General features: G+C 41.0%; 1 protein-coding gene across 2 annotated transcripts in view; it reads right to left on the bottom strand.

The window, feature by feature from the left end:
* SEL1L3 (SEL1L family member 3) overlaps positions 1 to 17,340 on the bottom strand; it is a 68,447-nt gene that overhangs the window by 10,088 nt on the left and 41,019 nt on the right. For both annotated transcript variants that reach the window (XM_043514055.1, XM_038400577.2), the window contains exons 15-21: positions 15,324 to 15,500; positions 13,206 to 13,333; positions 11,268 to 11,351; positions 7,092 to 7,182; positions 6,902 to 6,986; positions 4,920 to 5,029; positions 3,499 to 3,626 (exon numbers count right to left, since the gene is read on the bottom strand). In XM_043514055.1, coding sequence (XP_043369990.1) covers positions 3,499 to 3,626; positions 4,920 to 5,029; positions 6,902 to 6,986; positions 7,092 to 7,182; positions 11,268 to 11,351; positions 13,206 to 13,333; positions 15,324 to 15,500 — 803 coding nt within the window. The remainder of the gene's footprint in view (positions 1 to 3,498; positions 3,627 to 4,919; positions 5,030 to 6,901; positions 6,987 to 7,091; positions 7,183 to 11,267; positions 11,352 to 13,205; positions 13,334 to 15,323; positions 15,501 to 17,340) is intronic.

Raw genomic sequence — 17,340 nt, 5'->3', positions numbered from 1 at the left:
TAGCTGAAGCAATAACTCTCACTGCTAAAACTACAGCATGAAAAGAAGCTCTAACCATATTTAGCCATTGCCTGCCCCTGTGTTTTCAAGGTGTTGGCCAGATTCCTTAGCTCTTTGGGGAGTGCTTTGGCAAACATGAACATCCTTTTTCCCATAACTGATATTGATAATTCAACATCACTGCCTGGTAACTTGCTACTCTAATTCTGAGCTATGCAGATAAAAATACCTGTCTACCAGCTGCATCCATCTTCTTATACACCCTGTCAGAAGGTGTGGAATGTGACTGCCCTCTTCTGGATCTTTGTTCCACCCCTGCCACCACTAGAGACAGTACGGTGTGCAAGAAAGAATGGAAACTTCTATACCAATAGATATAATTTGTCAGCTTGTTTCAATATAGCCTGATAAAGTGAAGGAGTAGACCAACTGTCTTCCCAGGCTGCAATAGTTTATCTAATATTGGAAAGATAATCTTATTTTAAAACAGGATTGAGGTTTCTTCCAGTGTGACTGATGGAATTGCAGTGCCATTGCCATTTTGTCCACAAGTTTGTGGAACTGTAAAGCATCATCAGAAAGAGAGGAAACTGAAGCAACTCCAATATTTTCATCCAGGAAAGATTCATCATCAAGTTCTGGCTCCAACTCTTGACAGTCCACCTGAGCTGTAGGCTCCTCTCTTTCTTCTGAAAGAGTATCAGAAATTATGGTAGGAGAATGAACCTTGAAAGCAGGAGAAGTCAACTGATCTGGGAATCTTGGAGATGAGGAGTGAGACATTTTCTGACCCCTCGTGGGAGAGGGGTTCTGACAAGAATTCAGAACATTCCTATACTGTCTGTGAAGGCCAGTAGGGCCACCTAGCTCACAGTGGTATCTGCCAATCATGCCACTAACTAAACTCAGGTTCCATGTCCTATCTAGGAGGACATGTTGTTTTCTAGACACCAAACCTAGAAGTGTGTTCTTTCTCATGAGCATGGAAACTGGGTGGTATGTTGGTATACCTAATGTGAGACAATCCCTACTCAGACTGTGGATACAACCTCAGATCCAATCGGATCAGACACAGATTATTGGAGAAACTACAGGACCTGGCATGTGTAAAAACTGAGAAGGGGAAACAAATTTATTGGTAGAGCCACAGGGTGTGTTGGGGAAGAAAGGGAAGTGTCTTATTGTCTGTGAAAACTCATCCAATGTCCTCCTTTTCTCTTTCTGGAAGATCTGAGGAGGATAACTAGAGGGAGCTTTCCTATTATCTCCCTTAGGGGATGAAATCATTTTTGTCCTTTGTAGATCTGCCAACAGATCTGATTTTGCATTTTATGGTGCTCTTGTGATATCACTGTAGAGATTGGGGCACTTTGGATGGGTGGTGTAGAAACAACTGTTGGCTCTGGAATGATCTTCAGGTCCGATGTGAACTTCAGGAGTGAATGGCTCTTAAGCAGGGATTTATCCTGAGCTAGAAACTATCTTAGACTTTGATTTAGGATCCAATGTTCTCTGATCTGGATCTGATGGATACAAGAAGTGTCCGGAATGTGGTTTGGCCCTACTAATGGGAGCCTTCTTGTCTGACACAGTTTTTCTCAGAACCAAAGTAGAAGGGTCTGAAGGTTTTTCCCGTGGTTTGGCTCTAATTTCTGAGACCAGCACCGATGAAGTCTGAGCGTGTTGAGGTTGGATCCAATCATCTGCGAACTTACTGCACTGAGGTCTTGGATCCTGATCCTGGGCAGATACTGGAAACTTTTGAACAGTGCTCTTCATCTTCTTAGTCCCCAATGGGTCAGGAGCTGACACTGGCCTTTTCAACTTAGATACAGACTCTTTAGATGAGCTGGATCTGGGAGGTTTTGCAGCCAGAGCATCTTGCAGCAATAAGGCTTGCAGCCTGTTCTAGCGCTCCTTGTAAGTTCTTGGGTAAATGTTCTGCAGATGGAGCACCTTGAAAGAGAGTGCCTTCTCTGAGGCATGCCATGCATCTGGTATTGGCATCTGACACCAGGAAGACTGCTGTACAAGACATGCATCTTTTGAAGCTAGGTCTCTTTTTGCTTTTGGATCCACCATAGAACTTATAGTCAGAACTGAAGGCTTAACTAACTCTCCTAAGAATAAAAATCTAACCACTAACACTGACCCTACACTAAGCTAAGGCACTGAGTTCTTTTAGAGAGACAGATCCGGGAGAGGTTCACATCTGTCTGCTGCTGCAGCTGAAAAGAACTGAGGGAGCACCATGCCCCCTTTTTATAGCCCTGCCCTCAGAATGTTCAGGAAGGCAGAGGGGAGGAGCAGGAGGGGCGTGTGTGCACTCTAACCGGCACTGCTACGAGAAGGTTCCACTGTCTGAGCTGCACACACTAGTGCAGGGGTGGGTAAACTACGGCCCGTGGGCCAGATCCAGCCCTCAAGGCTTTGGATATGGCCTGCGGATTTGCCACCCCTGTGCCGGCGCGGGCCCTGTGCTGCTCTGGGAAGCGGCCGGAACCATGTCCGTGCAGCCCCTGGGGGAGAGGGGAACAGAGGGCTCCGCACGCTGCTGTTGCCTGTGGGTACCTCCCCTGAAGCTCCCATTGGCCGGGAACGGGGAACCGCAGCCAATGGGAGCTTTGGGGGGAGGTACCCACAGGCACGCGGAGCCCTATGCGCCCCCTCCTCCAGAAGCCACAGGGACATGGTGCAGGCCACTTCCCGGAGCAGAGCAGAGCTTGGCCCAGGCCCAGGGCAGGCAGGGAGCCTGCCTGACCTTGGTGCATGCCGTTGCCACCCCAGAGCCGCTCCAGGTAAGTGGCGCCAGGCTGGAGCCTGCACCTCAAACCATTCCTGCACCCCGCACCCAAACTCCCTGCTCTAAGCCCCCGCAGCACCCCACACCCATCCTGCACCCAATCCCCTGCCCTGAGTCCCCTGCTGCACCTTGCACCCCATCTGTACCCCAGCCCCCTGCCCTGAGCCCCCTCCTACACCCTGAACCTCTGCCCTGAGCCCACTCCCGCAATCTGCACCCCTTCTGGCACCACTGCCCTGAGCCCCTTCCTGCACCCTGCCCCAGCCCTACATTCATGGCCCAGCAAGCAATTTCCGCACCCCGATGTGGCCCTCGGGCCAAAAAGTTTGCCCACCCCTGCACTAGCACATCGCGTTAGTGGGAATATGCAAAGGTCACTTGAAGAAAAACTAGAATTTCCAAAGTGAAAGCAGACAATGTCAGCATTTCATAGCAAAGCAAGCAGAAATAAATAGAAGCTGTTCCTAATTCAGTACTCTATATTATTTCTCATATTTGTATGTAAAAGGCTATGTTAGGCATTTTAGAAATGGAACAGGTACAAATCGCTAGGGCCTGGTTTGGCAGTAAAATTTAAGGCTCCATTGTGGGATCAGAGTACTCAACTAGTCCCAGTGACATTTGCAACAAGTAATAATGTGAGTAAAGATAAGAATTCTAGCTCTTGGTATTGAAAGATGAATATATAAACTCACCTTTGATAAAGCTCCTGAAGGATGGAAATATTACTAGAATGGAGAGTCCTGTTGATCTCTAAGTGATCTAAAATGTAGGGAGGAATGGAATTACCCTCTTCCATGAGAAGGGCCAAATTAAAGAATCCCTAAAAATACATAAAATATACAATTATATAGAAGAAGATACATAAAACTAAGGCCTGATCCTGCACCACTGAGCTCAATGAAAGTTTTATCACTGACTTCAGTGGGAGATGGATTGGGCTACTGATCAGCATGTCACTAATTACAATTGCTATTTTTTACCTTTTTCACTTTAATATCATATGGTTCTGTGATCTTCACTGAATAAATGTGAGCACCTTATTTCTCTAAGATATGCTCATGTGAACGATACATTTACAAGAACATCAGAAACAAGAAAACATTCCCCAGGCTAATTCTAGTTCATCTTAGTGTAATGTTGAACTCCATTTTCTCAAACTAGCTCACTAAGGATCTAAGCTTTTCATCCCTAGATCCTGTCTAACTACAGCAACAATTGAAGAGCGCATCACGCTGACATATTTTATACAAAGCCTGAAAGCAGAAATGGACCATGTTCTGTTCCCAATTAGTCCCCTCCCATGTAACCCTACTGACTTCAATGGATGTTGCAATTGTGCATCTGCAAGGAGAATTTAGCTGAAAATGGCTTGGGCTCTGTTCCTGTAACGGCATCTGCTTGGACAGACCTCTGACTTCAGTGGGACACTCCAGAGGTACAAGGGTCTGTCTGTGTGAATGCAGTTGCAGGATGGAGCTTTGATGTGTCTTTCCCATTTAAAATGGAAGACACTTGTTTCTCTTTGCTTTCCATTTTAGCTGCTGTTACAGACACTGGCAGCTTTTTGTTTCAAGATCCTCGGGGTGTGTCCCAACTCTGGTAACTGCTCAAATCACGTGCAAGAATTTTTCTGGTGTAAGTGAGAGTTCCATATGCCTAGGAGAGCAGAATACTGAAGAATATCTGCTATGAAGATTTGAGAACAAAATGCTGCCCAGTGTTAAATTACTCATGTCTTTGGTACAATGTCTTGGAATATCTTGGCATTATGAGAGCATATATGCTGAAGTTTTTTGTTCATGGGAACATACTGGGCCAAGTTCATCCCAGGAGTAACTCTTGGCTTTAAGGGAAGTGCATCATTATTATTAATTTGTATTACAGTAGCACCGAAAAGAGTAACGATGAACTAGGCTCTTCACCTTTAGCCCTAAAAACATCCCGCAGGCTAAATTCTAGTTCATCTTAGTGTGAAAGAGCAAACTTGTGACTCAGATCATACTTTAAAATAAATGATACATTTATACCAGTAGGTGTGTTGGCTGCATGTGTGTATTGTGATTTGTTCTTAAAATGATATTTCAAGAAGGTATTTTTATAATAGTGAAGATACCTGTGAATCTCCCTCTAATGCAGCTTGTGAATACATCTGCGCTGACAGCTCAAGGTCTTTAGGGTGGTTCTGGTAACCATAGTAATAGAAGTCTCCCATCTTCAAATAAGCTGTGGAAGGTAACAGTAACAGCATTACAAAATATTTGTATAGAAAGAATTGAACTATTAATATATTTGAAGAATTTACTGAATTTTCCATTCAGAGCATCATATTATGTATAATCATAGTTTCTCTCTTCTTAAGATTGTGACCTTCTTTCTATGCCAAGCCCATAGGGTCTCCAACCTCTGAAAAAACACATTCTGAATGAAATTTCTCATGGTTCTTCTTCTGCCAGGGAATGGTCTTAGGAGGACATTTCAGGTTAATCAGGCAAGGCATTTTGAAGACACAAGTTTAATTAATAAATGGTTTTCCTACTCTTGAAAAATTTTCTAAGATGACTGTGCAGCGTAATCTCTACCACAAAACTAACAATAACCTCCAAAAACCCCAGACCTAGAAGCCCTAGACCTTCAAATTGTTTTATTCATTCGGCTTCCTAAAGAGACCAGCTGTGAAATCCTAACTCCATTTAAGTCAAGGGATGTTTTGTAATTAATTTCACCCCAGAAATCTGATGAACTTTAGATGCTTCTCTGATATAAGACTGTGCTCATGAAGTCTGTAAGTTCTGGGAGCCAAATCACAGGATGTTACAAGCTCCATTAGAAAACCCTGTGGAGTTTGTAATTTCCAATGGTGAATCACTCTGGACTGAGTTGGGTACAGGCACCACCAGTGTGGTACTGGGATTCAAATACATTATTGTTTTTCTGTTTCATTGAATAGCTTGCATTATTTTTATACTACACTTATAATAACAACAACAAAACATTGTCACAGAATGAAATCTACAATTGTGTCACTGTTTTTAAATACAGGGTAAAATTTTCTAAAGTATTTAATTGACTTAGGAGACTGAGCTTCATTGAAAGTCACAGATAGATTGACTGTAAGGCCAGAAGCAACCAATAGCTCATCTATTCTGAACTCCTGCATAACACAGGCCATAGAATTTCTGCCAGCTACCCTGTATTAGGCCCAATAACTTTTGTGTTTGACTAAAGCATAATTTCCAGAAAGGCATCCAGTCTTGATTTAAAGACCCCAAGAGATGAAGAATCCACCACCTTCCGAGGTAGTTTGTTCCAATGGTCAGTCACCCTCACTATTACAAATGTGTTCCTTATTTCTAATTTGAATTTGTCTGACTTTTAACTTCCAGCCATTGGTTCTTGTTATGCCTTTCTGTGCTAGATTAAAAAACCCTTTAGTACCCACATATTCTCCCTGTGAAAGTACTTACACACCATAATTAAGTCTTGATCTTCTTTTTGATAAGCTAAACAGACTAAGCTCTTTAAGTATCTCACTGTAAACCACTTTCATTTAAGGACATTTTTTCCAGCACCCGAATCAGTGACTTAGTTACTTCTGAAAATAAGACTTAAGTCACTCAGGCTTTTGAAAATGTTATTCACTATCTTAAAAAAAGTAGGACATTCTCTGACAAACTGCATTAAGATATAGGTAAGCCTGCCAAGAGATATACATTTCTACTGCTGAAATTCCTGTTGGAACACTGCAGTTATAAAAGAAAAAGCTGTGAATGGCAGGAGTTTCTAATTTAAAGTTTCCTTTCTGGAAAGGCTTCTCTGCATATTTCTGGGGGACCAATCCTGGGTCCGGTGGTCCAAGAACCAACGAAGGGCAAAGGTAGCTTGCAGCCGTTTTGCAGTCCCCACTCCTCCACACTCAAGTTGTGTCATGTGCAAAAAGCTAGAACCCCCCCATAATCAATCCCCTTTCTTTCCTTAATTTGCTCATTAGGATAAAAACTTCACACTGTATACACAATTTTACATTCTCATTGTAATCAACAATTAAAACTGAAATCCTATTAAGATCTGAATTAATAAAAAGTATGCTATACATACCAAATGAGGGAGCATTGATTTGAGATATGGAGAAATTATAGTATCGCCAAACACAATTCGTAGCTAAGTATCTTTTTGCTAGTTCCTGGAAAGAAAAAGAGTGGATCCATTTATATCACAGGAAAGTTATTAGTATTACAGTATCACTAATGATGTAAAAGGACCATGTATTATGAATAAATTTACTTACTGGTCTCTCTTCACAGATATGTGCTAAGTTTGTCTGTGACACTTCAAATCCAGCCTCTGCTGCTAAAACATAATACAGCAAAGCTTCATGCCTAAAACAGAGGACAGAAATAAAAAAAAAATGACATCACCAGGATTTAGCTATAGTTAGAACTACCAAATAAATTCTGAAACATCCATTTGGCAAGCAGAATTTGTGAGCACAGTTTAGAAAGAAATAAATGGCTATTCCATGCAAGGGCTACATCTACTGGCCACATTTGGTATAAAAGAAAATAATTTGGTTTTGGGTGGTTTCAGCATCTTCTCTTCGGCTTTGAGGTAGAATCAGCTCCATGTAAGGTTCTACTCTTTTAAAGTGCACCTGCAGGAATGTTTGGTGTGTAAGGCTGGATTATGACACTTAAGTGAGATGGAGTGGCCTGTTTCAAGATATAACCCTGAAACAAACAAACAAAAACACGCCACACACATATACATCACCATCATCACAACATGCACCTAACATTACATTTCCCAAATTTCACTTCTGCTTGTATGCTCCATCTCTTTTTCCTACACTTTGTCTATCTAGCTTGTAAACTCTTTGAAACAGTGGAGTTTGTGTGTGCATGTACACATGAACAGCATCTAGCACAATGGCACCTCAGTCCTGGCTGTGGCTTCAACATACTATTGCAATACAACTAATAAAAGTCAACGTCACATTTTCAGTAACTGGCAGTCTACTGGTGACTCTGATCCTGACGGCAGCTCCTGTTTCCTCTTCTCCTTCACTCTTGAAGGCCAAGCCCCACCAAAAAAATCATGACTGGCTTTTAAAAATGGGGGTGATTTTTGTTTGCTTTCTAGTTTTAGAGCCTCTAGGAGTCACATTTTCAAGCTGTTCTCTGCAAACATTAAGGCTAGAAACAGGTTTGTGGTCTTTTAAAAGAAAACGAAGTTTCTCATACAATTACATGACTTCAGAGGCTTAAGCAAAGAGACCCAAAATAATAAAAATATCCTATTATCTAGTGTTTTTCATCAGCAGGTCTCAAAAGTGCTTTACAAAGGAGGTCAGTATCATTATTCCCATTTTACAGATGGTGAAACTGAGGTACAGAGGAAAAAGTGAGAGTTGGCAGCACTGTATACCAGCTGCCCCATGTAAATAAGCAGGCTTTGCTCCTGTTTTCCTGCTTATTTGCATGGGGCAGCTTCCGAAAGCATCCTTTTCAGTGAAGAGTCTAAAGCCCTGTAGAAACAGCTGGGACAAGGAAAGTCAGCACCAAATGACTAGTCAGCTCTCCGTGTTTGACCCACAAGTATTTTGAGGATTACCAGTGGCCACCGGATCAGTTAGGGACCTCTAGCCTATGCAAAACATTTTGGTCAGCAAAACAGTAATTTAAGATTAGGATCCAATGTGTCTAGCAGCAAACTGTAGCAAACTCCCCAACCTCTGCAGCAATATCAGCACTAAATTCTCCAACAAACTGAAATTTCCACCTAAGTGTAAGATATATGGAGACAAATTCAAAACCAGAGGGTTTTCACGTGAGCTAAAGATAAGAACGATTAACACATCGAACAACGCAAGACTTCCATAACTAACACTAATCTTTGCAAATGACTGTCTAAACATTCTGTGCTGTCTCAAAGCTAAATGTATAGTGGAGAGAAATCAAGAGCCAGGTGGCCCACCTGCAGAAACTAGGTTACGACTCCTAGCTGTTAAGGGACTGCAATTATAGCTTCCCACCCTCAGTTATCTGCACAGAACTCTAACAGATTTCAGTGGGAATGGCCTAGGGTAATTGAGGACAGAATTGGGTCAACAGGGCCTATTTCACACAGGCATCTTTTCTAGCACCCTGTAAAATAATGGGACTAAAATAGGGCATTATTTAAAATAAACGATTAGGGCTGATTAAAGGTTTGCACATGATAAAGTGCCACATAAAACTAAACGGAAGAGTGCTTCCAATTTGCAGAACACAGAGGTCAAGTTGTCTGATTTGCATGAACATGCATTAGGAATATAAACCCTCATATTTTGGGATATAAACCTTCTTCTAGGACTAACCACTACTAGGGGCAGGATACTAGATGGACTACTGGCCTCATCCAGTATTGACATGCCTTATGCTCTGGTGCCTGCATGCAGAAACTAAGATGCTTACGCCTGCAAATGAGCATGCATGCAAAAGTGGAGCACAAAAGTGGGCTGCATGGAGACTCCATTGGCTGGCTTGTTGGACATTGTAACCTATTTAATTTTGGGGGAAAAATAACCAAAGCTCTTCATAATGAAGAACACAGCTAAGGTAATAGCATGTGTTTCTATGTTTTGGAAGAAGCTTTGCTGTCAGTGTCAGCTTGTGCTACCAATACCTGGGACAGAATAATGAGTAAAACAATGTGCCTAGGATTAGAGATACCAAGGTCTACAGTGCTGTGCATGTCAAGGACCATCTCAGCTCAGCAGTATGTGTTTGTCTTCCCTGCAGCCCACTGTAAGTTCTGGCTGCCTCCAGGCTTAGGTCTCTAGAGGAAATTTTAGACAAACTAAAAAAAAAAAAAGTGCTAACTGAAAAAACACACGACGAAGAGAGAATGAAATATGACAGTTTTGGCTGTTTGGTTTTTCATCAGATTACTTCTCACAAAGCCCTAGAAAGGCCTCAGGGCAAAAGCAACTATTTTGCTGCCATTGTGCTGATGCAGCATAAATGTTGTTTCTCAATTATGTACTTTCATAAATTCCAGAATGACCTCCCAAAATACCAGCTCATCACAGCTACATGAATATTTTGGAAAGAACATGCCAGACAAATTCACAGGGACTTATTAAAGAAGTATCTAATATGAAATCACAAAATTATACAACAGAAAGAAAGCAAAATTAAAAGAAAACAAAATATTGTTTGGGGAGAAGGAAAGAATGTTAAGGTTAAATGCCACAGGAAGTGCCATAAAATCCACCTGGAAACTATTAGGGAAACATGTGGGCAGTTGACATAAGTTAAATATCATGAGATAAAAACATGTGATATGGGAAGAAATTAACTGCAGAGAGAATTGATGGAAAACTGCACCTGCAGGTGAATTAAAATGATAGATATCAATGTACGATCTGCTGCTATAAATTAACAAGATATGCGGTAAAATTCTCAAAAGCACCTAAGTCTCATAGAGATTCCAGGTGACTTAGGTTCCTGAGTGGCTAAGTCACTTCTGATATTTTCAAAAGCAGCTAAGTATGTCTTGACTGTTTGATTCTAGGCTCTTTGTGACAGGCATTGCATTTTCCTTTGTCTTTACACTGCCTTGCACAATGGCCCATGGGATCCCAATTCTGATTGCTTTACCCCCTTTAATATAATACTAATTTTTAATAATGTTTTGTGGGAACAGTTTTGACATCAATCTGTCTGTCTGCACAAGTATCTCCATTTTATAGATCCATTTCACCTGATTCCAGCAGTGCTGTTGAATGCCTAGCCCAGTGTCTGATGGAGACTAGGTCACAGATGAGAACTAAGTGCCTGAAGCTCAATCCAGAAAAGATTGAGGTGATGCTGGTTGTTTGGGGAAAGCAAACAGATGATATGGCAAGGCTAATATCTGCCCCTTTGAAAGAGGGTGTTCACCCACCATTTGTGATGGTGTTTGCACAATTTGGAGGTTGTGTTGGATTGCCATCTGCTGTTGGATGCTCACATAGCTGCACTGATGAGGTTGGTGTTTTGAACTGTATGTCAAGGGTGCTTTGAATAAGTGCTCCTTGACTTAGAGTTTGTGTAAGACTGAAATACAAAATCAATTACATCAATTGCAACTACAGTTTTTTTGCACACAAAAAAATTCTAAATAAATGAAGGAGGCCAGGTTTGAAAAAAAGCTACCCATTATTGTGCTTTGTCTACAGTTCAGCGAAAGACAACCTTTCTGTATGGTCCTGGTTTTGATGTGTTTCATTTCAGTTGTATTTATTCTCATGTCAAAGACTTCCTGGGTGAAATCCCAGCTTCATTGAAGTAAACAGAAGTTTTGCTATTGACTTCCAGGGATCATAATTTCACCCTGGGTGTGTGTTGGGGAGATGTTACATCGTTTTACCACAAAAGTTTATAAAAATAAATCACATACATAACAACAAATTAGTTACAGACACAGTGCAGATCGAACTTACCAGGACAATTCCAAATAGGCATTGAGAGCTTTTCTGATTACATGTCCCAAGTAGCCATTTTTTTCTGCAATATGTTTTGCCCAGCTGTAAAAGAAGAAATATGACAATAAATGAACACACACATTTCACACATCATAGTCCAGTGCTATTCTCACTGGGGCCAATAGGACTTTTGGTACTGATTTAAGCAGGTGCAGGATCAACCTCTTTGTCATTAAAGGCATACATTTCTATGATGTATTTAGCCCCTGATGTGATATTAATGTTGAAATGTCCAAAGGTAATATTTTATTTCTGTAACATTTTAAATGTAAATTTTGGTACAGCATCAAAACAAAACTCCAGGTCAAATTCAACATATCAAAAGGTGGCAATTTATTCGCTAGTTATGAATGGGTCTCTATGCAGGTATAAGTGGCAAAGTAGCCTAATTTATACTAATTCATAGATTTTTAAGGTCAAAAGGGGCCATTAGATTACAGTGGTTCTCAACCTTTCCAGACTACTATATCCCTTTGATGAGTCTGATTTGTCTTGCATACCCTCACTTAAAGACTACTTGCTTACCAAATCAGACAAAAATACAAGTGTTGCAGCATACTATTACTGAAAAATAGCTTACTTTCTCATTTTTACCATATCATTATAAAATAAATAAAGTGGAATAAAAATATTGTACTTACATTTCAGTGTATAGTATACAGAGCAGTATAAACAAGTCATTGTCTGTATGAAATTTTAATTTGTATTGACTTCGCTAGTGTGTTGTAAAACTAGGCAAATATCTAGATGAGTTGATGTACCCCATGGAAGACCTCTGCATACTCCCAGGGATATACATACCCCTGGTTGAGAACCACTGCATTAGAACATCTAGTCTGACCTCCTGTATATCACAGGCCATAGAGTTTCACCCAGTAATTCCTGCATCAAGACCACAGCTTCTGGTAGAATTAGTGCAGCGCTTCTCATACTATGGGTTGGGAGCCCACAGTGGGTCACAACCTCATTTTAATGGGGCCGCCAGGGCTGGCAATAGATTTGCTGGGGCCCAGGGCCAAAGCCCAAGCCCCACGTCCCAGGGTCAAAACCCAAGCCAAAGCCCCACTGCCTGGGGCTGAAGCCTAAGCCTGAGGACTTCAACCCTTGGTGTTGGGGCTCAGGGTTACAGGCCCCAAGCCTGGGGCTGAAGCTCTTGGGCTATGGTTTTGGCCCCCACACCCGGAGTGGTGGGGCTTGGGTTTTGGCCCCCGCACCCACAGCGGGCTCAGGCTTCAGTCCCCTCTCCTAGCATCATGTTGTAATTTTTGTTGTCAGAAAGGGGTTGCGGTGCAATGAAGTTTGAGAACCCCTGAACTAGTGCATATCTTTGCATGAAATTCCCATTAGTATCCTTGGAAGTTCCCTGTATAGATTAAGGACAGCATATGGTCCTATAGTTTTGCTGATAAAATTACTTTTTCTTTTTGGAGAAAATGATGCATTTGTTCCAGGTGCTAAGAAACTACAAGGCCGCTGTGGTATTGGAAAATGCAGGTTCCACCTCTTCTTACAAAGCTGTGAATTAGATATCCTTTGACAAATCAGTAGACTTGAATTTCATGTGAATAGTTTCATCAACCAAAAGACTTTTTGGGATAATGGGCAGCTGTAACTTGACTTTCAGATATGCTAAGCACTTGCAGTTCTAGGAGGTGAAGGTGCTCAGCACCTCTGAAAATGAAGGCTTAACTATTTCCTAAACATTAAGATATGAAAACATTCAAGTGGAGCAAGTATTATTGCCATGGAGCAGTTTCTCAAGAAGAAAGATGCACATTTTTTAGATTGAGGAATCGAGAACCTGCCGTAATTGAAATGATTTTTTTCATGATCGGAATCATTACTGGTTTAAAAATGAGATTTCCCTTATAAAAAAAAAAACGTTTCATTCCTTACATGACAGCTTTTTCTGGATCTCTAGCAAAGTTTTCCATATTTCCTGTGATGTAATACAGAGAACATCTTATGGTCCCTTCTATGTGTCCACCTTGGGCAGCTTTATAGAAGTACTCAGCAGCTAGTGTCTGCAAAGAAACAAGATAAAAATGGCAACCTCCTGGGGAATTACTATTTCCCTATAATTGCTTCATTTAAAAAATAAATAGATAAATAAATAATGGCAACCTGGCTAATGAAACCAGTCAGTTTAATCACTTTCTGTGCAGATGGGTGAAATCAGTTTCTTTCTTCTACCACCTTACCAGGTTAGGTTGGAAGTTCTTTAAAGCTGAAATTGTGGTAGCATTTTTATCAGATAGATGAATATATAAAATATACAACTGGCCTCTGGTGCCATACGGTGTGGCTTTGTTGACACTGACAAAAATGGGACCAGTAAGTCACTGTCAGTGATAGCAGCAGTGGAAGCTGGAGAGTAGAGAGAGGGTACAGGCATTTTAACCCTACATTCACAGTTAGTGGTAAAAATACTGCAGTCCTGACTACACTACAGCTTCCAGTGTTGCTACAACTGGTGGTGATTAGGGGAGCTGTTTTTGCCAGTGTCACAGCCTGCTGGAGCAAAGCTTGCTCTCTAGCATCTGAGAAATCATTTACATGAATGGCAAGAACAGAGGGTCCAAACCTGGAGACCTTTACTGTGTGAGTAGTCCCAGTGACTTTCATGAACTACACACATGAGTATGGGCTCCAGGATCAGGTTCATAATTTCTCAAGCATATGAAGCTAGTTTGTGTAAGGCAATACAGGCTCAGCAGGACAGGACAGAACTGCAGAAGGAGGGGGAACTGAGAGAGTATCCAGTTCTCATAGTCAACAAGTTTTATACAGTAATCATAGTAAAGCAACAGCAATTACAACTAAACAATTTCTTTAATCCAGGAACGTCTAACTAGCAACCTCTGCTGTAAAATGGAGACCCAGTATTTTTGTCAATGGTCCTGGACTCTGTAACTAGCTCCCTCATTTGATCCAACAGAGCCTGGTTTTATTAACTTTTAGAGCATGTCTCTTTTCTCAGGCTTTTGGTGATGAAGGAATACAGGACCATAGAGTGCTTTTGTAAGGGCTGTTATTAACTTGGAATTGTATTATTATGGGCAGGCCATTATTATGTAATTTTTGTCCCCAGATAGAAGAAATATGCTTGCCACCATTTGCTGGGCGGCTCTTGCTGCTGTTTGCAGCATATATGCTCACTGACTGAGGCACTAGACATGCTCTCGAATGCCTAGACCACATTTTCCAGGCTCCTTTGGCCTGAAGCATGAGGTTGGGTAACTTTTATTTTCACATTCTGAACTATAAATGTGATTGGTCATAAAATTATCCATCAAAATAATGATATCCTCTGTTGGAAAAAGAACATTATTTTTTCTTGATATATATAAAATTAAGGTCCTGTTTTAGAAATTCAAAAATAAAATATGTAGGTCTATGAGGGCTGCATTAAAATCGTAAATCAGACTTTGAAAGAGAAATTTAATTTAAAATCTGTCTTGAAATTTTTTTTTTTCCACAACAATAGCAGCTTCGATATGAGTGCAGTGTAACAGCTCAAAAGCTCTAGTGCAGATTCTGCAGCCCTTAATCACACTGGATAGTGCTCTGCTCCATGTAAAATACCATGGAATTCAATGGAGCTACTACTGAAGTAGAGAGCTATTCTACAGGAGTAATGATGGCAGAATCTGGTCCTCAAGAAGGTGTAAAACAACTCCAAACTTGATTTTGTATGACATTTTTAATGGGACTTGTGTTTTACTCTTAAAGGGACAGTGGTACTCTTGAGATAGAACTACACAGGTCAGAGGAATGCAAACACATCTTTAGCAGACATGAAGCAGATTGTGATGCCATTATGCTAAGTAGTGCCTTGCTCCAGAAGCAGTGCCCCTGACTTCAATGGGACTTCATACAGGAAAAGACTTGATTCACTGTGATGAAGGGTAGCAGAATATGCCCCCCTAAGTAAACACAGAATCTTAAAGAATAAAGCCAATATTTGTAAACCAGACCCTTTAATAAGAAATCACACATTGACTATTTACTTACTCGATTTCTGCCAGGCACTCCTGGGTAAATCCCATCTAAATGCAGAGCACCCAGGTTATAGGATGCATCTGAATTGCCCATTTCTTCAGCTTTCAACCAGTATTTTGCTGCTTTTATGTAGTCTCTTTTAAAATTATGGTAATACCATCCCAAACCATTCATTGCCTGATGTAATCCCTGTGGGTAAAGAAAAAAAAATGTCCTCAACCACTCAAATTCAGCTGTGCTTTGTGACATCTTCTGATGCCAACTTATTGTCTAGTGTCAGGAGTTCTAGAAAGTTAATCTTTGTAGCTCTTTGGAGCATGTTATCTAGACAGTGTTCTACCAAGCTGTAACTAAGAGGTTTGTGACAGCTGGAATCCTTAGGGTCCCCTTATTTTTCTCTGCTTTTTTTCTCTAAGGCCCCGTGTTCAATGAACCTCCAATGATGGGGATTCAACAACCTCCTGTGGAAATCTGTTTAACTTTGGAAGCTTAACTACTTTCCTAGTTAGAAAGTTTTTCTTAACCAAAGGGCATGGCTACACTTGCAGATGTAGAGCGCTTTGAGTTAAACTAGCCTTCGTAGAGCACAGTAGGGAAAGCGCTGCAATCTATCCACACTGACACCTACAAGTGCACTGGCATAGCCACATTAGCAGCTCTTGCAACGGCAACAGAGAGCAGTGCATTGTGGTAGCTATCCCAGTATACAAGTGGCTGCAATGTGCTTTTCAAATGTCTTACATATGACACTCTTGTTAGTACACCCAGAATGATATTAGCCTTTTTTGCAGCTGCACCACATTGTTGACTCATATTAAATTTGTGATCCACTATAACCCTCAGATCCTTTCCAGCAGTACTACTATCTAGCCAGTTATTTCACATTTTATAGTTGTCCGTTTGATTTTTCCTTCCTAAGTGAAGGAATTTGCATTTCCCAACTTTGCATTTGCCTTTACTGAATTTCATCTGATTGATTTCAGACCAACTCTCTAATTTGTCCAGGTCATTTTGAGTTCTAATCCTGTCCTCCAAAGTGCGGGCAACCCCTCCCAGCTTGGTGTCATCTGCAAATTTTATAAGCATACTCTCCACTTCATTATCCAAGGCATTAATGAAAATACTGAATAGTACCAGACCCAGGACAGACCACTATGGAGCCCCACTATATATGTCCCCCCATTTGATAGCAAACCATTGACAACTGCTCTTTGAGTATGGTCTTTAAACAGTTGTGCACCCATTTTACAGTGATTTCATCCATTTCCCTAGTTTGTGAATGTCGTGTGGGACTGTGCCAAAAGCCTTACTAAAATCAAGATGTATCACATCTAATGATTCCTCACTATTCACTGAGTCAGTAACCTTGTCAAAGAAGGATATTAGGTTGATTTGGCATGATTTGTTCTTGACAAATCCGTTCTGGCTATTCCTTAAAACCTTATTATCTTCCAGGCCCTTCAAATTAGTTGTTTAATAATTTGTTCCACTATCTTTTTGGGTATCAAGATTAGGCTGATTGGTCTATAATTTCCTGGGTCCTCTTTGTTTCCCTTTTTAAAGATAGATACTATGTTTGCCCTTCTCCAGCCTCCTGGGACCTCACCCATTTATCAGCAGTGATAATCAAGATAATTGATAATGATTGTGGGATTGCTTCAGCTAGTTCCTTAAGTACGCTAGGATGAATTTAATCAGGCCCTGTAGACTTGAATGAATTTAATCAGGCCCTGCAGACTTGAATAAGTCTATATTTTCTTTAATCTGTTCTTTTGATATTCTGGCTTGCATTCCTTACATTTGCTCTGAAAATAAATGGGAGGCCATTAACATGGAACTTCAATATGCTGTTTTTACAGAGTAGAGACAGTCGGCCAGTGCCATACAGTTTTAGGAAACACCGTGTATGCCTCCCACAGCAGCTCAGGTTATGGCAGTGCTATACACTAACATTAGGCCTCATATTTGTCTAGCAATTATGCATCAAGGGAAGCTCATTATCCTGTGACAATGTTCTATTTTGTCAACA

The sequence above is a fragment of the Dermochelys coriacea genome, chromosome 4, assembly GCF_009764565.3.
Source record: "Dermochelys coriacea isolate rDerCor1 chromosome 4, rDerCor1.pri.v4, whole genome shotgun sequence".
In the NCBI taxonomy this organism is placed as follows: Eukaryota; Metazoa; Chordata; order Testudines; family Dermochelyidae; genus Dermochelys; species Dermochelys coriacea.
The sequence above is the reverse complement of the archived record's forward strand: the minus strand, read 5'-3'. Positions and strand labels throughout refer to the sequence as shown.